At 39.8% G+C, this 14,856-nt stretch overlaps 1 protein-coding gene across 1 annotated transcript; it reads left to right on the plus strand.

Annotated features, from left to right (window-relative positions):
- Window positions 1-383: 383 nt before the first annotated feature.
- MEDAG (mesenteric estrogen dependent adipogenesis) lies at window positions 384-13,284 on the plus strand. Its single transcript, XM_081952465.1, has 5 exons — window positions 384-1,122; window positions 7,561-7,670; window positions 9,533-9,645; window positions 11,100-11,385; window positions 11,717-13,284. The coding sequence occupies exons 1-5, from the start codon at window positions 830-832 to the stop codon at window positions 11,839-11,841; spliced, it is 927 nt and encodes a 308-aa protein (XP_081808591.1). The 5' UTR covers window positions 384-829; the 3' UTR covers window positions 11,842-13,284.
- Window positions 13,285-14,856: the final 1,572 nt, after the last annotated feature.

Consider the following 14,856-nt stretch of genomic DNA (forward strand, 5'->3'; position numbering starts at 1 on the left):
ACGTGATAGGATCCTTGGCGCATAACAATACAGGAATGCAGGGCTTCCCAACCTAAAGGGAAATTCCAGGCTGAAACTAGATTCTCTTAAATGCAAAACCACCTCTCCACCTTTCAAGTGGTTGCCAAACGCACCTTTAGGAAAGGGGAGAGCCGCGTCTACAAAGCGGGTTTATAGTTCTTTAGCACAACTTCACAAGATTTCCTTGTAACCGTTTAACACGTGATTAGAATTGAGCATCAGCCCCTTTCCCCCTTTTGCCTAAAATATCCCCTTCTCAAGTATTGGCAACTTCCAAGCCTAGGCTATAGCCCTTAAATATCCTCGTCCAGTTAGCGAAAGGAAAGAAGTGCGTGAGGTTTGTGTGTCTATATATATGTTTGTGTGAGATTGCGCGTGTGAACGAGCCACTCTCCTTCGCGAATGTGCGTAGTAAGGTTAGAAAGCCGCCCCCGCCAAGGGTGCGAGAGGCAGGGGCAAGTCTTGAGGTGGGGGGAGAAGAAGCCGGCCTTTTGAAAGCTACGCCGCCATCCCGCCCTCGCCAGTCCGGCGGACTTTCCTGCCCCACAGCTGCGTTTTTCCGCGAGGCTGCGCAGGGTGACAAATTGAGGGCGAGCAGTCAAAGCGATTTGCTCCTCCGCCCTTACTCCCCGGCGGTTCAGAGGCGGAGCTATCATAGTGTGTGTGTGTTGTTTTTTTAATTTCTCCCCCGACAACCGGCAGCCAATTTCTAGCAGCGCTTTCGAGCTTGGCGCGCAAGCTGTTGGTTCTCCCTAAGCCCTCCCGCATCTTTCTCTCTCGTCTCCGCTGCTCCCTGCGCGGAATTGCCATGGCTGTCTGGAGCGGGTCCGGTTCTGTCCCGGCAACCTTGGTCAGGCCCAGCTTGACCTCCGTCTCTTCGGGAGAGCTGCAGAGCCTTCGGACCTGCAACTGCGAGATGGCGGTGTTACCGCTGCGGCAGCTGCTCTCCCTACAGCCAGACTCCTTTCTACTGCAAGGGGACACTCTGGCGGTGCTGAATCCGCTCCACCTCCGGCCCGGAGGCGGCTTCACGGTGATAAGCGACGGGTTTTTCCAGCTGGATGGCCGGCAGCAGTGCAGGCTCACCGGCTACTTCAAGAGGTAAGCAGACGCTTTCTTAATTTTCCTTCCCCGCGCTCTTCTTGATGCCGGGGTTGCCTTCTTTAAAACACCTCTAGTGCGGGGACAGGAATCTCATCATACAGGTGGCGGGAAAAGTGGTTCTGCCACTTAACATTTATGTATTTATTTTGGAAACAAAATCTACCTGCTGCATGGCTACCTGCCGGGTGTTTAGCAAATGGTATTGTAACTAAAAGGTAATCCCATAAAACGGCTCCTTATTTGAGGGCCTATACCACAACGACTTAATCGCGATCTATAAACTGAATTGGTATCTCATTTCATTTCATTTCATATCTCATCTCATTTGCAGGCTATGAAACGCTAGGGCGGGTGAGTAGATTACTGTTGCTTCACTTGGAAAGATGGAGAGAGGTTTTATTAGGGAAAGTAGGCTTGGAGGAGAGAAGCTGGTGTAGCTTTTTCCTCCTCAAAAATAACTGCTTTGCGTTAAGTTTAATGACAGAAGAACACCCCCTAACCATAGTCGTAAACTAGGTGCCAGATTGAATAGACAACAGGATCTAGTACTAGACCAGACAAACAGTATTGCAAAAAGCAATAGCCATTTCCTGGTTAATAAACATTGTGCATAGGATTGGGTAAGCTTGCCAGTGGATGCTTATTAAATGTAGGACACCTCACATTCTGCAGTTTATTTTAAAACCTTAAAGCAATCCAGTAGTAAGTTGGAGCATTCCGAGGGACCCTGAGCCAGCCTTCTCTGACAGAGTACTTGTTTACTATGGCTTGTATCAGGTTTGCAATTCATCATGTGGTTGCTGTTTAAAAGACCTGATAGCAAAAGAACAAGGATCCAGTAGATCAGCGGTTCCCAACATGGGGTCCACACCCCACAGGGGGGGCAATTTGAGTTTTAATGGGGGCAATTTGAACCTTGTTTAAACCAAGTTAATGGCCTTTTAGGCTTCCTTCCTCTCTCCTGAGTAGAGTTCACTTTTTGAGTAAAGTAAGAATTACATGGGGCGGGGACCCTGAGCCAGCCTTCTCTGACAGAGTACTTGTTTACTATGGCTTGTATCAGGTTTGCAATTCATCATGTGGTTGCTGTTTAAAAGACCTGATAGCAAAAGAACAAGGATCCAGTAGATCAGCGGTTCCCAACATGGGGTCCACACCCCACAGGGGGGGCAATTTGAGTTTTAATGGGGGCAATTTGAACCTTGTTTAAACCAAGTTAATGGCCTTTTAGGCTTCCTTCCTCTCTCCTGAGTAGAGTTCACTTTTTGAGTAAAGTAAGAATTACATGGGGCGGGGGCATCAGGATTCTAGAGATGCTTAGGTGGGGCATGGCCAAAAAATGGTTGGGAACCACTGCAGTAGATAGAGGAAATATCAGCTGTTGAATATAGCACTAATCTGCTATTACAATACAGTAATTCTCCACCCTTTGTGTGTCCCTTGTGTGTCTGTCAATCAAGACTGCCACTGAGATAAAAATGGATTTATTTTCCAAAGAAGGACATTTGTGAGTGTGCTTAAAGATTACTAGTCCCACCTGAACTAGTTCTTAGTCTTATCTGTGTTATGCATACCATTCATTCACAACTTAGTACAATGATTGCTCCAGGGCCTGCTTTGAAGGGAGCAATCAAAGAGTAGACCTGATCAGGAGGAGGCCTTGATAAAAAGGTTTTGTCTCATCTAGATAGCCTAGAGACATGGCTACCAACAGAAGACACAAAGTGTGGTGGGTTGAATGGGACAGACTGGATGAGTGAATAGATGGGAATTCCAGTTGCTGAGAGAAAAAAATACAATACAAGAGGTTACCAGAGATGTTAATTGCTCAATGTGGTTCTTCCAAAGTTGGTTAGATTTTAATGGAACATTGTGGATTCTATTTGTTAGTATGAAATGAACTGTACTAATTAAACTCTGCTTTTATTAATAAATTTAACTCCCCTCCCGCCAATAACAAGTGTGTAGTCACCAAAGCAATGAGGCTTTATTATTATTGTATAACTTCCTCTAGAACATTCTAAAAATGTCTGCCTGGGGGGTTTGTACGTAAAGCAAGTAGTCTGTGGCTTCTTTGTTAATTAATCCTGAGTTGACAGAATTGTGTAACAGGTTATTCTTGGGTACTTTTTTCTTTATTGTCTGATAAGGCTCATAAAAACTTGGACTTTCAAAGGTAAGTAAACAGATGTGGCTTTTCCTCTGCTTTGTGAAGGTATCTCTGTAAAGTACATTATTGTGTCACATATCTTAAGTGGAACTTGCTGTACTACAGGAAAGGTACCTTTTTATTAAAGCAAATGAGTCATTGGTTCTCGTGCAACAGTACCAAGTGGTGACACCTTTCAGCTTATTCTTGGCTTAACACTTACCAGTTAGCTGGAAGAATTCTTTTTTCACACGCAATGTAATTTAATACTGTTATTAACAATCCAAAACCAACAGATATTAAACATAATGTTTAAAATTTAAAATGCATAGGAATTCAACCTCTATTGGAACAAAATCATAGAAATGTAATTTTCTAACAGGAAGTTGAATAAGATAGTTTGGCTCTACAGGGGGAGAAAAAGCACTGGATGTGTCTGAAATGTTGCCTAAAGAGAGTTTGCACTGCAAAATAGTTGACGGGTTTCATCTTTTGGAAGTGAGAAAGACAGAAAAGCTATAGCATAAGTCCTAAAGTTAATTTGGTAGTTGTTGTTGGACTGAAGAAAACTTACTTTTTGGTGATCTTATGCAAAAACGCTACGTAAATTGGAATCTTTTCACACACATGTTGTCATTTGCTTCCATGCAGAGACCTATGAGATGAAGTCATTATAAACATTCAAACTGTTATGGGAGCATTTTGTTGGACTCTAACATTGTAGGCTGTTATACAGGCTTAGGTATTCCAGAAGTTTAAAAGGTACAATAAGTGTTTTTCGCTTGTTGCCTGACCATAATAATAAACCAAATAGAGGTGCAGTTTATGTAGGACAGGGGTGTCCAAACTTGGGAACTTTAAGACTTGTGGACTTCAACTCCCAGAATTCCCCAGCCAGCATTCTCTAAATCCAGAATTCTGAGAGTTGAAGTCCACAAGTCTTAAAGTTCCCAAGTTTGGACACCCCTGATGTAGGAGGAGTAAACTAGGTAACAGGCTATAAGCATATGCTTATATAAAAGCAAACAGGGAAAGAAGGGCAGTCGTAAACATAAAACGATGATTAAAAACATTTCTCAGCATTTGTCACTAATGGCTTTTCTTAGTTCTTAGAAATTGGAGCTTGCAAATGATGATCTCAATTTTCCATTACTTTTTCCTTTTCGAAAGCTGTACCACTTAACTTGCTCCTTATATTTTATGCACTGCAAATGAATCATTTTCAATGGATAATAACTGCCATGTCTGGGTTAGCTGACTCATGGATGCCTGTTATTGCTTCTAGCTCCTTTCCAACTTTTCTTAGATCTAGCTGGCGGTATGTTATTCCATCAAACCCATTAGCCCTGGTAGGAAAATGAATCAGTTTTGCTGCCATATGCTTATAAAAGAACTATGGTAGTTTTATTTCTAAACAATAGAATTTTCCATAACTAAACTGTTTCTGGAGAGGAGAAAAAACATACTGTACTGTTGAGCCATTACATGGACAATGTCAATCAATCTAGATCAGTGTTTCTCAAACTTGGCGACTTTAAGTCCTGTGGACTTCAACTCCCAGAATTCCCCAGCCAGCTATGCTGGCTGGGGGATTCTGGGAGTTGAAGTCCACAGGACTTAAAGTCGCCAAGTTTGAGAAACACTGATCTAGATGAACACATACTGTAGTATGCAATTAATAAATAACAGTACATTTGGTTGTTTGAGCAAACAAAACTACTTGGCTCATCCACAGAACTATCCACAATTGCTACCTAAGTAAGGTCAGGATCTCTTGGTTAAAATATACCTAGTTAATTAAGAAGTATTTGAAGTTATGTATTGAGAGCTGTTCAAATTTAATTTTTCTGCTTCTTTGGCCTAGACATGGCGTGTTGTCCTGATTATTTCAATCTGTTTAAACTGAAAACTAAGCAGAGTTAAGGAATGCTGATTTTTCTGCATTATCTTGACTATAAATTTTAGGAGTATCCATGGATCCGAGCCATAGTTTATATAAAAAGGAATTGCATCAGTTTATTAAAGTTGAACCAGAGGTTTTTAATTTTACATTAATCTGGATGTCTTACACAAGAATGAAGATTTTTTTTTTTAAGATGAAGTATTTTTATTTCATTCAGGTACTTCTATCCAGTTCACAAATAAATATTATTCAACTGCTTAATCATGTAAAATGTTAAGCAAATGCAGGCGTCATTAATTGAACAGAGCAAAACAGCTGCCTGCCAAAAGGAGATCAGACAGCTCCCTTCCATGCATGGAAGGGAACACCTACACTTTGCTGGAGAAATGAACCTCAGATCTTCAGGTTGCAAGCTTCATTTCTCCAGCCCAGTGCAGGAGTTACTGTTCCCTCTGTGCATGGAAGGGAACTCATATGACGGGCTGCAGACATTCAGCTTGGATTCTAAAGATCTGAGCTTGATTTCTGTTTCTCCCCCCCCCCAAAGCCCCCATGGAGGGGAGCGGAAATCATTAATCGGGCGGTAGCAGTTGTTTGCAACCTGCCCTGCCGGCTTCCCCATTGACTTTCTGAGGAAGCCAGCAGAGAAGATTGCAAATGGGAATCATATGAGCCAAACACCCAGCTCATAATCATGTGACTATAGGGGATGGGCGCGAATGACATTTTACGAGAGGCAGAAGTGTACAATGGACCACAAAGCATCCTTTTTAAGCTATTGTAACTTCGAACAGTCATTAAAGAAGCATTTCAGTGGTGGGTTGCAGGCGGTACACCCTGGTACGGTGCTCTGGAGGGCCCATCCGCCCAACCGAACTCCTTACATGTGCTTTAGGCCTTTGGCACTTCCGTGCATGGTGCATACGGTGCCTGCGCGGCGCTCCGCCAAGCAGCTGGAGTGTCGCGGAGGCTTGCGGAAGCGTCATAGGCAAGTACAACGAATGTGCGCACTGTGCGCGTCCATTCAGAACCCACCACTGAAGCATTTATAAGTCAAGGACTACCTGTATACAGAATTAGGCCAACAGCTCTGCTGTTTTTCTGCTAACATGCCCTTATCTCTGCCTCTCAATTAGAGAAGCTTGGAAATAGTTGTTGCTAATAAGTTTAGTATAAGGATGGAAAACCTATGTCTCTTTAGATATTGTTGAACTTTGGCTCCCAGCACCCTTGAACATTAGGCAATCCAGGACTGATAAAGTTGTAAGTTAACAGTATTCCCTCCTTTGTTTTGAGGCTAGTGTCATCTGAACCTGAGGTGCATGCATCCTGTCTTTGACTAATCAAATGATAAATGATCTTCAGCTGTTAAACTTTTATGCCTACATTCTCCAGATAGGTGTGAACAGAATCCATGTACATTCTGTTTTGCTATATTAAGGTATGAAGTATCCAAATTGGCATTTCCAAGCCACTCTGATTGGAGTGCAGGAGAGAGTGTGATTTCCTCTGGTCATATTTCACGTTAAGTCATTAGGTTGATTTAGTATATTCACTAGAACTATTCAATGTTTTAAGAGTTTTATTCCAAAAAAGTGCTTTGGAGCACATCAAAGGGCAGACAGGTTCTTAAGCTACTCTTTTTCTGGGATCACGCCGTTGTCATTACAATCCTAGGAAAACGAAGAAAACGGTAGTTGCTTTAAGTAATTGCATGTAGGTGCTAAATTTGCATCCCAATGTGTTTCAAAGCACTTCTTGGAGTGAATTTGAAGCTTTGCATAGATCATCTGTTTGTATAATAGTGAGTCTGCATTGCTACCATTTCCTCTTTTTCCAGTTATTTTTTGAGAGGAAGAGGAAGACTTGTGGTCAAGACTAATGTCATCTCAGTTGTGTTGTGGTCAAAACTAACGTCATCTCAGTTGTGATCAAAATGCTGCGTTTCTTAGTTGTCCTGCCACCCTCCAAAAATTATCTTTTCCCTTTTTTTGCTCCTCCTGTAATTTTAACACATTTATTAGCTTCTTTTTCTACATAGGATGGGCCAGACAGTCTATGATGGGACAGACTGTGAGATTTGAAAGAAACTAAACGATGCTGTAACGCAGGGGTGTCCAAACTTGGGAACTTTAAGACTTGTGGACTTCAACTCCCAGAATTCCCCAGCCAGCATTCTCTAAATCCAGAATTCTGACTGGCTGGGGAATTCTGGGAGTTGAAGTCCACAAGTCTTAAAGTTCCCAAGTTTGGACACCCCTGCTGTAACGGCTTTTAGAGTTCCTTCAAGAACTTATCTTGAGTTCACACAACATTGCATTCTTAAATTCTACATTTCACCAATGGCTGAAATTGAATATTTGCACTTTATTTTCTTGAACAGGCACATAGAGTTGAATAGCCATCATGATTACAAAAACTACAGAGAGACTATATTGGGTCGGCCATTGGTGTTTATCATTAACGTCCGAACAAAATACAATTCTTCAAAAGGTATGTACCATAAGGCTATTGAAAAATGTACAGACGGACCGCCTTGCTTAAAAAAAGATAATTGGATCCTTTAAAATAACATGATTGAATTTGGATAAAAGAGCAAGTTGTGATGTCTCTGTGAAACTGGTAAGATTAGATTGCAAGGGTATGAAATATTTAATTTTCTAACAACATGACTCTTGCTGTAATAGAATTACGTTTAAAAATGCTAACTTCCCAAGGAGCGTGTTGCTTATGAAAGTGCTTTAACATACCTTGCGTTCTTACATATGGTTAAGTAGGTTGTTTTTCTCTAAGATTCTAAGTAGAACAATAGCACTTTCAACTGAATCCAAGCCTTTCCCCCAGCCACCTGCAAGAAAATGGAGTAGTCTGTATAACTTTCAGTGACTGAGCTTGTTACATCAACAATGGCGCTATTCATAAGATTTACTAAAGTGATAGTCATTGCATCTTAGAAAGTCAGAGGACAAGAATTCTGTTCAGTATTTAACTCTAGATCTGACAATATGTAGCATAAAAGCAATAAAATATAAAATAGACTTTAAGAATTCTCTGATATGGCTTATTTGTTTCGAAATTTTATTATTTCGACTCTCCTAAGATTAAAACCATTTATAGTAGAAGGCAATAAAACAATTTAGCTGACCAAGAATTGTGAAACATCACCAATAGACCTGTTAATAATTAAAACAGAAAAAAACCTAGCGGATTTATTTTTACATATATTCCACATTCTTGTTTTAATAACAATACTAATATTTAATAACCCTTTAGAATAATTAATCAGTAATTGTAGTGTTATAGAAAACTTTACTGTGTTTCCAATGCAACAGACCTGATTTTCATCAGGATGCACCCCAAACAACAGGCAGATTGATTAAACCTAATCAGTCCAGATACAGTATCATGATGTGATTTACCTCTTACCTTATGGCATTATTACCAAATCACAATGACTTTCATATGTATTATGTAGTTAAGAGTAATGGACCTTCCCTCCCCCTAGGAATCTGTTAAAAATGGTTTCACTGTAATAAAACCACACATTTTTTGAAAAGTTGTACAACAAAGGCTATCCTGCTCAAATGCACAGTTGTCCAATTAAAAGCTTTGGAGAACTGAAGTGTCTTAAGCTGACTTGGGGCCAGCATGATTGTATAGGAGGGAATTCAAATATCATACCATATTTTTCAGAATATAAGACGCACCAAGATTTTGAAGAAGCAAATGTTTTTTAAAAGTGCACTCTGCAGACCTCCCAAAAATGTGCCGTTTTTCGTGAAAACGGGCCTGTTATTTTTTAAAGGGCATGGATAGCCTTTTGGGGGGTTTATAGAGTATTCCTGGGGACTGGGGCAAAATTGAACAAAAAACGGCCCATTTTTCACTCATTTTTGCCCTCCCCAGCCCCCAGGAGCACTCTGGAAGCCTCCTAGAGGCTCTGCACAGCCATTTTGGTGAAGGGGGTGGGGTTTCAAGAGGCCAAAAATGTTGTATTCAGTGTATAAGTACGCACCTAGATTTTTAGCCTCTTTTTTGAGGGAAAAAGGTACGTGTTATACTCCGAAAAATACGGTACTTCCCTGTACTGTATGAAATTGTTTCTAATCAACACCAAGATAAGAAAAAAATTCAGAAAGCGATAAGGAAGCCTGAAGAAGACTGAGTTCTCCTCCATAAGAATGCCTTCTTAGGAATGTACAGGTTCAGAAAAGATCTAAAACAAAGTGCTTGTTTTGTAATGAATAGAAGCACCCAGGGGCAAAATTGTATGATGTATGTAAGAAAACATTTGAGATCTGCAAATGATGATGATGATGATGATTGTTTACATTACCAATGTCAAATCCCATTAGAAAAAACATACGCTTTGCTTGTGAATACTCGACACCCAAAGATGAGAAGGCAAATCGAGAACAGCATGAATAATGTAATATCATCCGTGTTTGGGGAAAGCTATAAGCTTCAGGTAAGTTGAGCAGATTTTTTGTTTAGCATAAGCTTCGTATCTTCAAGTTGGCATTTTGGATGTGTTTTAAGGACATCGCTCTTGGAATAAATTAGAAAGGCAAAGCCTTTCTCCTGGAGGAACACAGCCATAAATCCACCGAAAGACAGTGAAAAGTGAATGTGAATTCAAGTTTTCTAATGTTTTGCTATGTGGCAGCTCAGGTATCCAACAGTTACTAAAACCATCTTGTTCCTGGAGCTGGGGCTCAAACTTGCTCCAAAAACAGCTTTTAATTAAGCTGTAGGATTCTTTGGGATAGAACATATCCACATGTATGTTGCTATATGCATAAAATTCAATGGATGGCAACATTTCTGATGATCTGTGTAGAGATAGCAATAGCACTTAGACTTATATACCACTTCACAGTGCTTTACAGCCCTCTCTAAGCGGTTTACAGAGTCAGCATATTGCCCCCAACAATTTGGGTCATTTTACCCACCTCGGAAGGATGGATCTGAAAGCTGAATCAATCTTGAGCCTGGTGAGATTTGAACGGCCAAATTGCAGGCAGCTGGCAGGCAGCAGAAGTAACCTGCAGTACTGCACTTTAACCACTATGCCACCATGACTCATACCATGCTTTACTTCCTTTCTTTCCCATTTTGTAAAATAGAGTATACCCAAATGGGTGTTATTGTATGGTACTTTCTGGTGACCATTTTAAATAATGATAACAAATTGCATGTCTACAATGTTTCCAGCAACTGGGGTCTTGCCTTTAATTCTACTGTCACCACTATACTGCTAAGCCCTCCCAAGATTCTGGAAGACTATATAATATTTGACAATACCATGTATAGAGAAGAAGGGAAAGAAGCAAAACAGTCCAAGCATGAGTTCAAGCTTTATAATAGCCATAAGGCCTGTTATTTAAAATCAGATTTCAAGCTGAAAAATGCAGACAAATTGCATCAGTCATCTGTTAATATTACTGGTATCAGATTTTATCTACCATTCTGGAACAAAAATGTAAAAACTAATTTTCAGTTCTAAAGACGGAAAGGCTAGTTGAATCTCAAATGTTTAAGGTACTGGGATTTAATACTACTATAGTCATCCATATTAAATACCTGTTTGTTTGTTTATAAACCTGAACAATTGTGTGTGTGGGGGGGGGTGTCATTTAAGTTTTTGAAGAATGAGAGGTACTATGTCATGGATAGGTATGGCTGGAATTTTGCAAGCTTTTACAAGTTTCAGAAGCATAGTTGTTTTTTAGAAGTTATGTTAAATGTAGAGTTGCAAGTTTAATGCATTTCCTATTTCAAAATGGGAGGAAACCATGAAGTTGGTTTTCAGAAATTGTAGCTGTAAGGGGCTCCAACAGGAAGGGGAGGAACAGGCTTTTTAAGGCTGCATCCATTTATGGAATCAACTGATCAATAATAATTTTTCTTTTCTCTGTACAGTTTAACTTCCAAGATGTTGTAAAGAAGTTTTTTCCTTCAGAAGCCTATCTGGTTCATGAAAAAAGTTTAAGTTTCTCATATGAGTTCAAAACTGATGCCTTATTCGATTTCTTTTATTGGTTTGGGATCAGCAAGAGAACTGTTTCAATGAATGGCAAAGTTCTTAATTTATCAAGCACCAATCCAGAGAAGAAAGAAATTATAACTAAGTTTCTGGATAAAATGAGTGAACCAAATTTGCGTTCAAACAGCTTTTCAGACAGGAAGTTCAGCATTATCTCTAGAGGTGAGTTGGTAGTATATTATGACATTTTAAATATTACATTCTCCATAGGTAGAACAGCTTTATTCTGTGATTAAGTTCAGTACACATTACTGTAAGGCGTTGTTTGTTGACACAATGGACTCTGTTTCTGCAATATGGTAAGACATAAGCTGGAGTTTACAAGGTTTACACACTTTTTTCAGTTTTTAAAAATTAAATGTGTTCAGTTCAGCCAATTAACTGGAATGTCTGGAAATTATGAGTGTTTTGGATCAATTATGAGTGTTTGGGTCAGGATGAGGAAGTTTACTATTTCTTTAGACATTTCATATGTATTTATATTATCTTGCAGTTTCAATAGATGATGTGTTTAATGGCAACTTGACACCACAATCAACTTGGATGGATTCTCCTTTAGCTCTCTGGACAGTTTCAGGGTCTCAGAAGTTTGGAGACAAGTCAAGTATCGAAGTCTGATTTCCTTAACATCGAGAAAGATATATTGAAAAAAGAAGGAAGATAACCACATTGGGATTATCTTATTGCAGAATGCAAGGAATTTCTGCCTTCTGTTGCAAATAATAGGATGTATCTGCATTCTATGTTGCTTTCATTGATTTCAGGGCAAGACTCCTGATTACTAAAGTGTTATTTACAGACCTGGTTCTACATTTAACATTAAAGGCTGTTGAAGCCTAGAGTTATTGGTATTGCAGTTATCAGTATAGCTAGAATGATTTTAAATCCTGGATTATTTCATCAGTTTCTAAATAACTGCCAGGTTTCCAGAATCATGGAAAAATACATTATTTTTGTGATTGCTCCAACATTTATCATACCCTGGCAAATTGTTAATTCCAAACAGCTTTGAATTGTAAGTAGCTATGACAGATAGTACTATGAACTGTACTTGGGTTTGATTTTTGGGGGTAAAATGGATGGTGCTATAGAACTGGCAGAAGGAATACTCAAATCCATGTCTTTTGATCCAGAAGTCAACTGCTATCAGAGTTTGGCTGTATTCTGGCTTGGAAAACATTGCTGCATGGCCTTTCACTTATTGGGCATTATTTTCACCAGGGTTGTGCAGTGCTTCAGATTTAATCCAAAAGCAAAATTCAGGATACTCAACAGAACATCTGTCCAATTCTTTAAATCTTTTCCAGGATTATGTGGCTGCAAGTTGTGCTCGCCTAGGAAAAGACAGACTGCTTTAAATAACAGCAGACAGATGCACTCCAGATTATGCACTCCATATTTCGTTGTAATTGAATCCAAAGAGGTGTGCATGCAGTTATTTGTACATCTCAAATGCAGAATAAACAGTCTTTACAGATTCTACTGGGATATGTAAACATAACACATAGAGGTGCTTTGAATCAGAGCTTATTATGTTGGAAGGTTATAGAAAATGTCAGTGTTATGTACTCCGCAGTAAATGGGAGGTGCAAGAGCTGAATGGTGGTAATTTAAGGAGTCACCTTGGGGCTACCTGATGAATATTTTACTTTTTCTTTATGACATAGCATTAAAACACTGTTTTGATAGATGAAGCATAATTTTTGCATCATGAAAAACTGACCTTGTTAAATTTGAATTGCATGGTATATTTTGGGCTTATAGCAGCCTTTCCCACTGATGTCTTTTAGAGATTCAGCTTCTAAACTTCCCACCGCCTGGCTGTAGGCCCACCCAATGTGGAGAGTGCCAGCAGGTTCAAAGAATGACTGGAATGAATATGCCATAAAAAGTATCTCTTTTTTTTTCTTAGTATTCTTTTTTATTATCAATTTAAATGTCTGCATCTTAAGGAATTCAATATTCAGTCTCTTTATATTGAAGAGACCTCACGTATAAACAATTGCCTAATCAGTGCCTTCTATATATCATTGTTTTACAATAAACAGAGGTTATATGGATCTTTTCTTTCTTTTTCAAGTTAGCTTCCCATGTTGCACAATGTCAAAACTGCAGTTCATCTATAACAGGGGTGTCCAAACTTGGGAACTTTAAGACTTGTGGAGTTGAAGTCAACTCTGGGAGTTGAAGTCCACAAGTCTTAAAGTTCCCAAGTTTGGACACCCCTGATCTATAAACATTAAGCCAGATTACACAGCAGGAATTTGAATAAAGGTTGAAAGTAAGTAGGGAGAAAACCGCAACACTAAAAGGCACTGAATATGTAAAATCCTGAGATATAAAATAGCTGAAATTTGCCCGAAAACTAGAGGAGGCACAACTAATAAATGCTAAGAGCTATCTAATTTGAAAATGAAGAATTGAGAGATTAAAAATTAGAATTAAAAGGTTGAAGGAAAGGAAGGTTTATAAACATGATTGGAATTGCAATCCTCTATTTATGTGAAACTTAATGGCTATTTAGGCATTGAATCTAACTGTAAGAATCTAACTGTAAGTTGAGAGCTCCTGTAATTTATAAATACAGGTAGTCCTCATTTAAAGATTGGTCACTTAGCAACCCATATAGGTGATTGCAGGATTCTGTGGTCACATGGCTCTGATTTATGTTTTTTGCCTGTTTCCAACCTTTCCAGGCCATGGGTGGCTGCAAAGCAAACATTGGCTTAGCAGCCATCGCTCAGTGGTGGGTTATGATCGGTACGCCCCGGTACAGACGTACCGGTGCCTGCCGGGAGCACCAGGTACCGGTTTGGTGCTCCGGAGGGCCTGCCTGTGCTCCTTACCGGTATTTTAAGTTTTCGGGGCTTGAGCGCACGGAGCGTACGGCACCTGCGCGATGCTCTGCCAAACAGCTGGAGCATCACGGAGGCGTCGCAGAGCATTGTTGGCGGTAAGTACACCATGTGGGCGCCCGGTCCCGTTGCACTGTACCGGTTGCAACGGGATCCGGAATCCACCACTGCACCACAAGCAAAATAGTTAAATTGGGTCTGATAATATGTGTGGAGCTCCATTATGGTCCTAAGTCAAGAATTACGTGTATTATAATACATTAATTTAAAAGGAAATGAATAGCTGTAAACTACCATTGTTACAGGGCTGTGCAAAATTTACTTGATTGGGCATGCAGTGTTCCATACACCTTTGGAACTTCCCACTCTTTCAACAGGTAACATCAAACCTCTCTCCAGTCACACAGTTCTGTTTGGGAGTTCCCACAAGTAAATCCTGCAATCTGGAAGCAGTTCAATGACATGTAATTCTGGACAAAACAAATGCTGTATCTGGGATACTTCCAACTGATTCCAGCTCGGAGGGTTTATTTCTGAAAATGATACACCACCCCAGAAGAACATAATCTGGTGAGGGAATAGAATCTTCCAGATTCTCCAGAATGTTCTCATCCCAGATTGGGGCATTTTTGATAAGCCTACTTTGATTATTTTTACAAACAAACGCGGGGAAAATCCAGTAATATATTTAAAAAAGCAAATTTAAGAGAAACTCTAGAAGTGGAAATAAGAAGGGATTATAAACACACAAATATTGTGCAATGCATTTTCCTTAACT

Source organism: Natrix helvetica (genome assembly GCF_964273705.1).
Source record: "Natrix helvetica genome assembly, chromosome: 4".
Lineage (NCBI taxonomy): Eukaryota > Metazoa > Chordata > Lepidosauria > Squamata > Natricidae > Natrix > Natrix helvetica.

Bases quoted from the DNA above. Each gene is read 5' to 3' on its own strand.
- MEDAG (XM_081952465.1), top strand. From the start codon at position 830: ATGGCTGTCTGGAGCGGGTCCGGTTCTGTCCCGGCAACCTTGGTCAGG. The intron at 9,646-11,099 runs GTAAGTTGAGCA...TTCTCTGTACAG, and splicing joins GGGAAAGCTATAAGCTTCAG to TTTAACTTCCAAGATGTTGT. The intron at 11,386-11,716 runs GTGAGTTGGTAG...ATTATCTTGCAG, and splicing joins GTTCAGCATTATCTCTAGAG to TTTCAATAGATGATGTGTTT.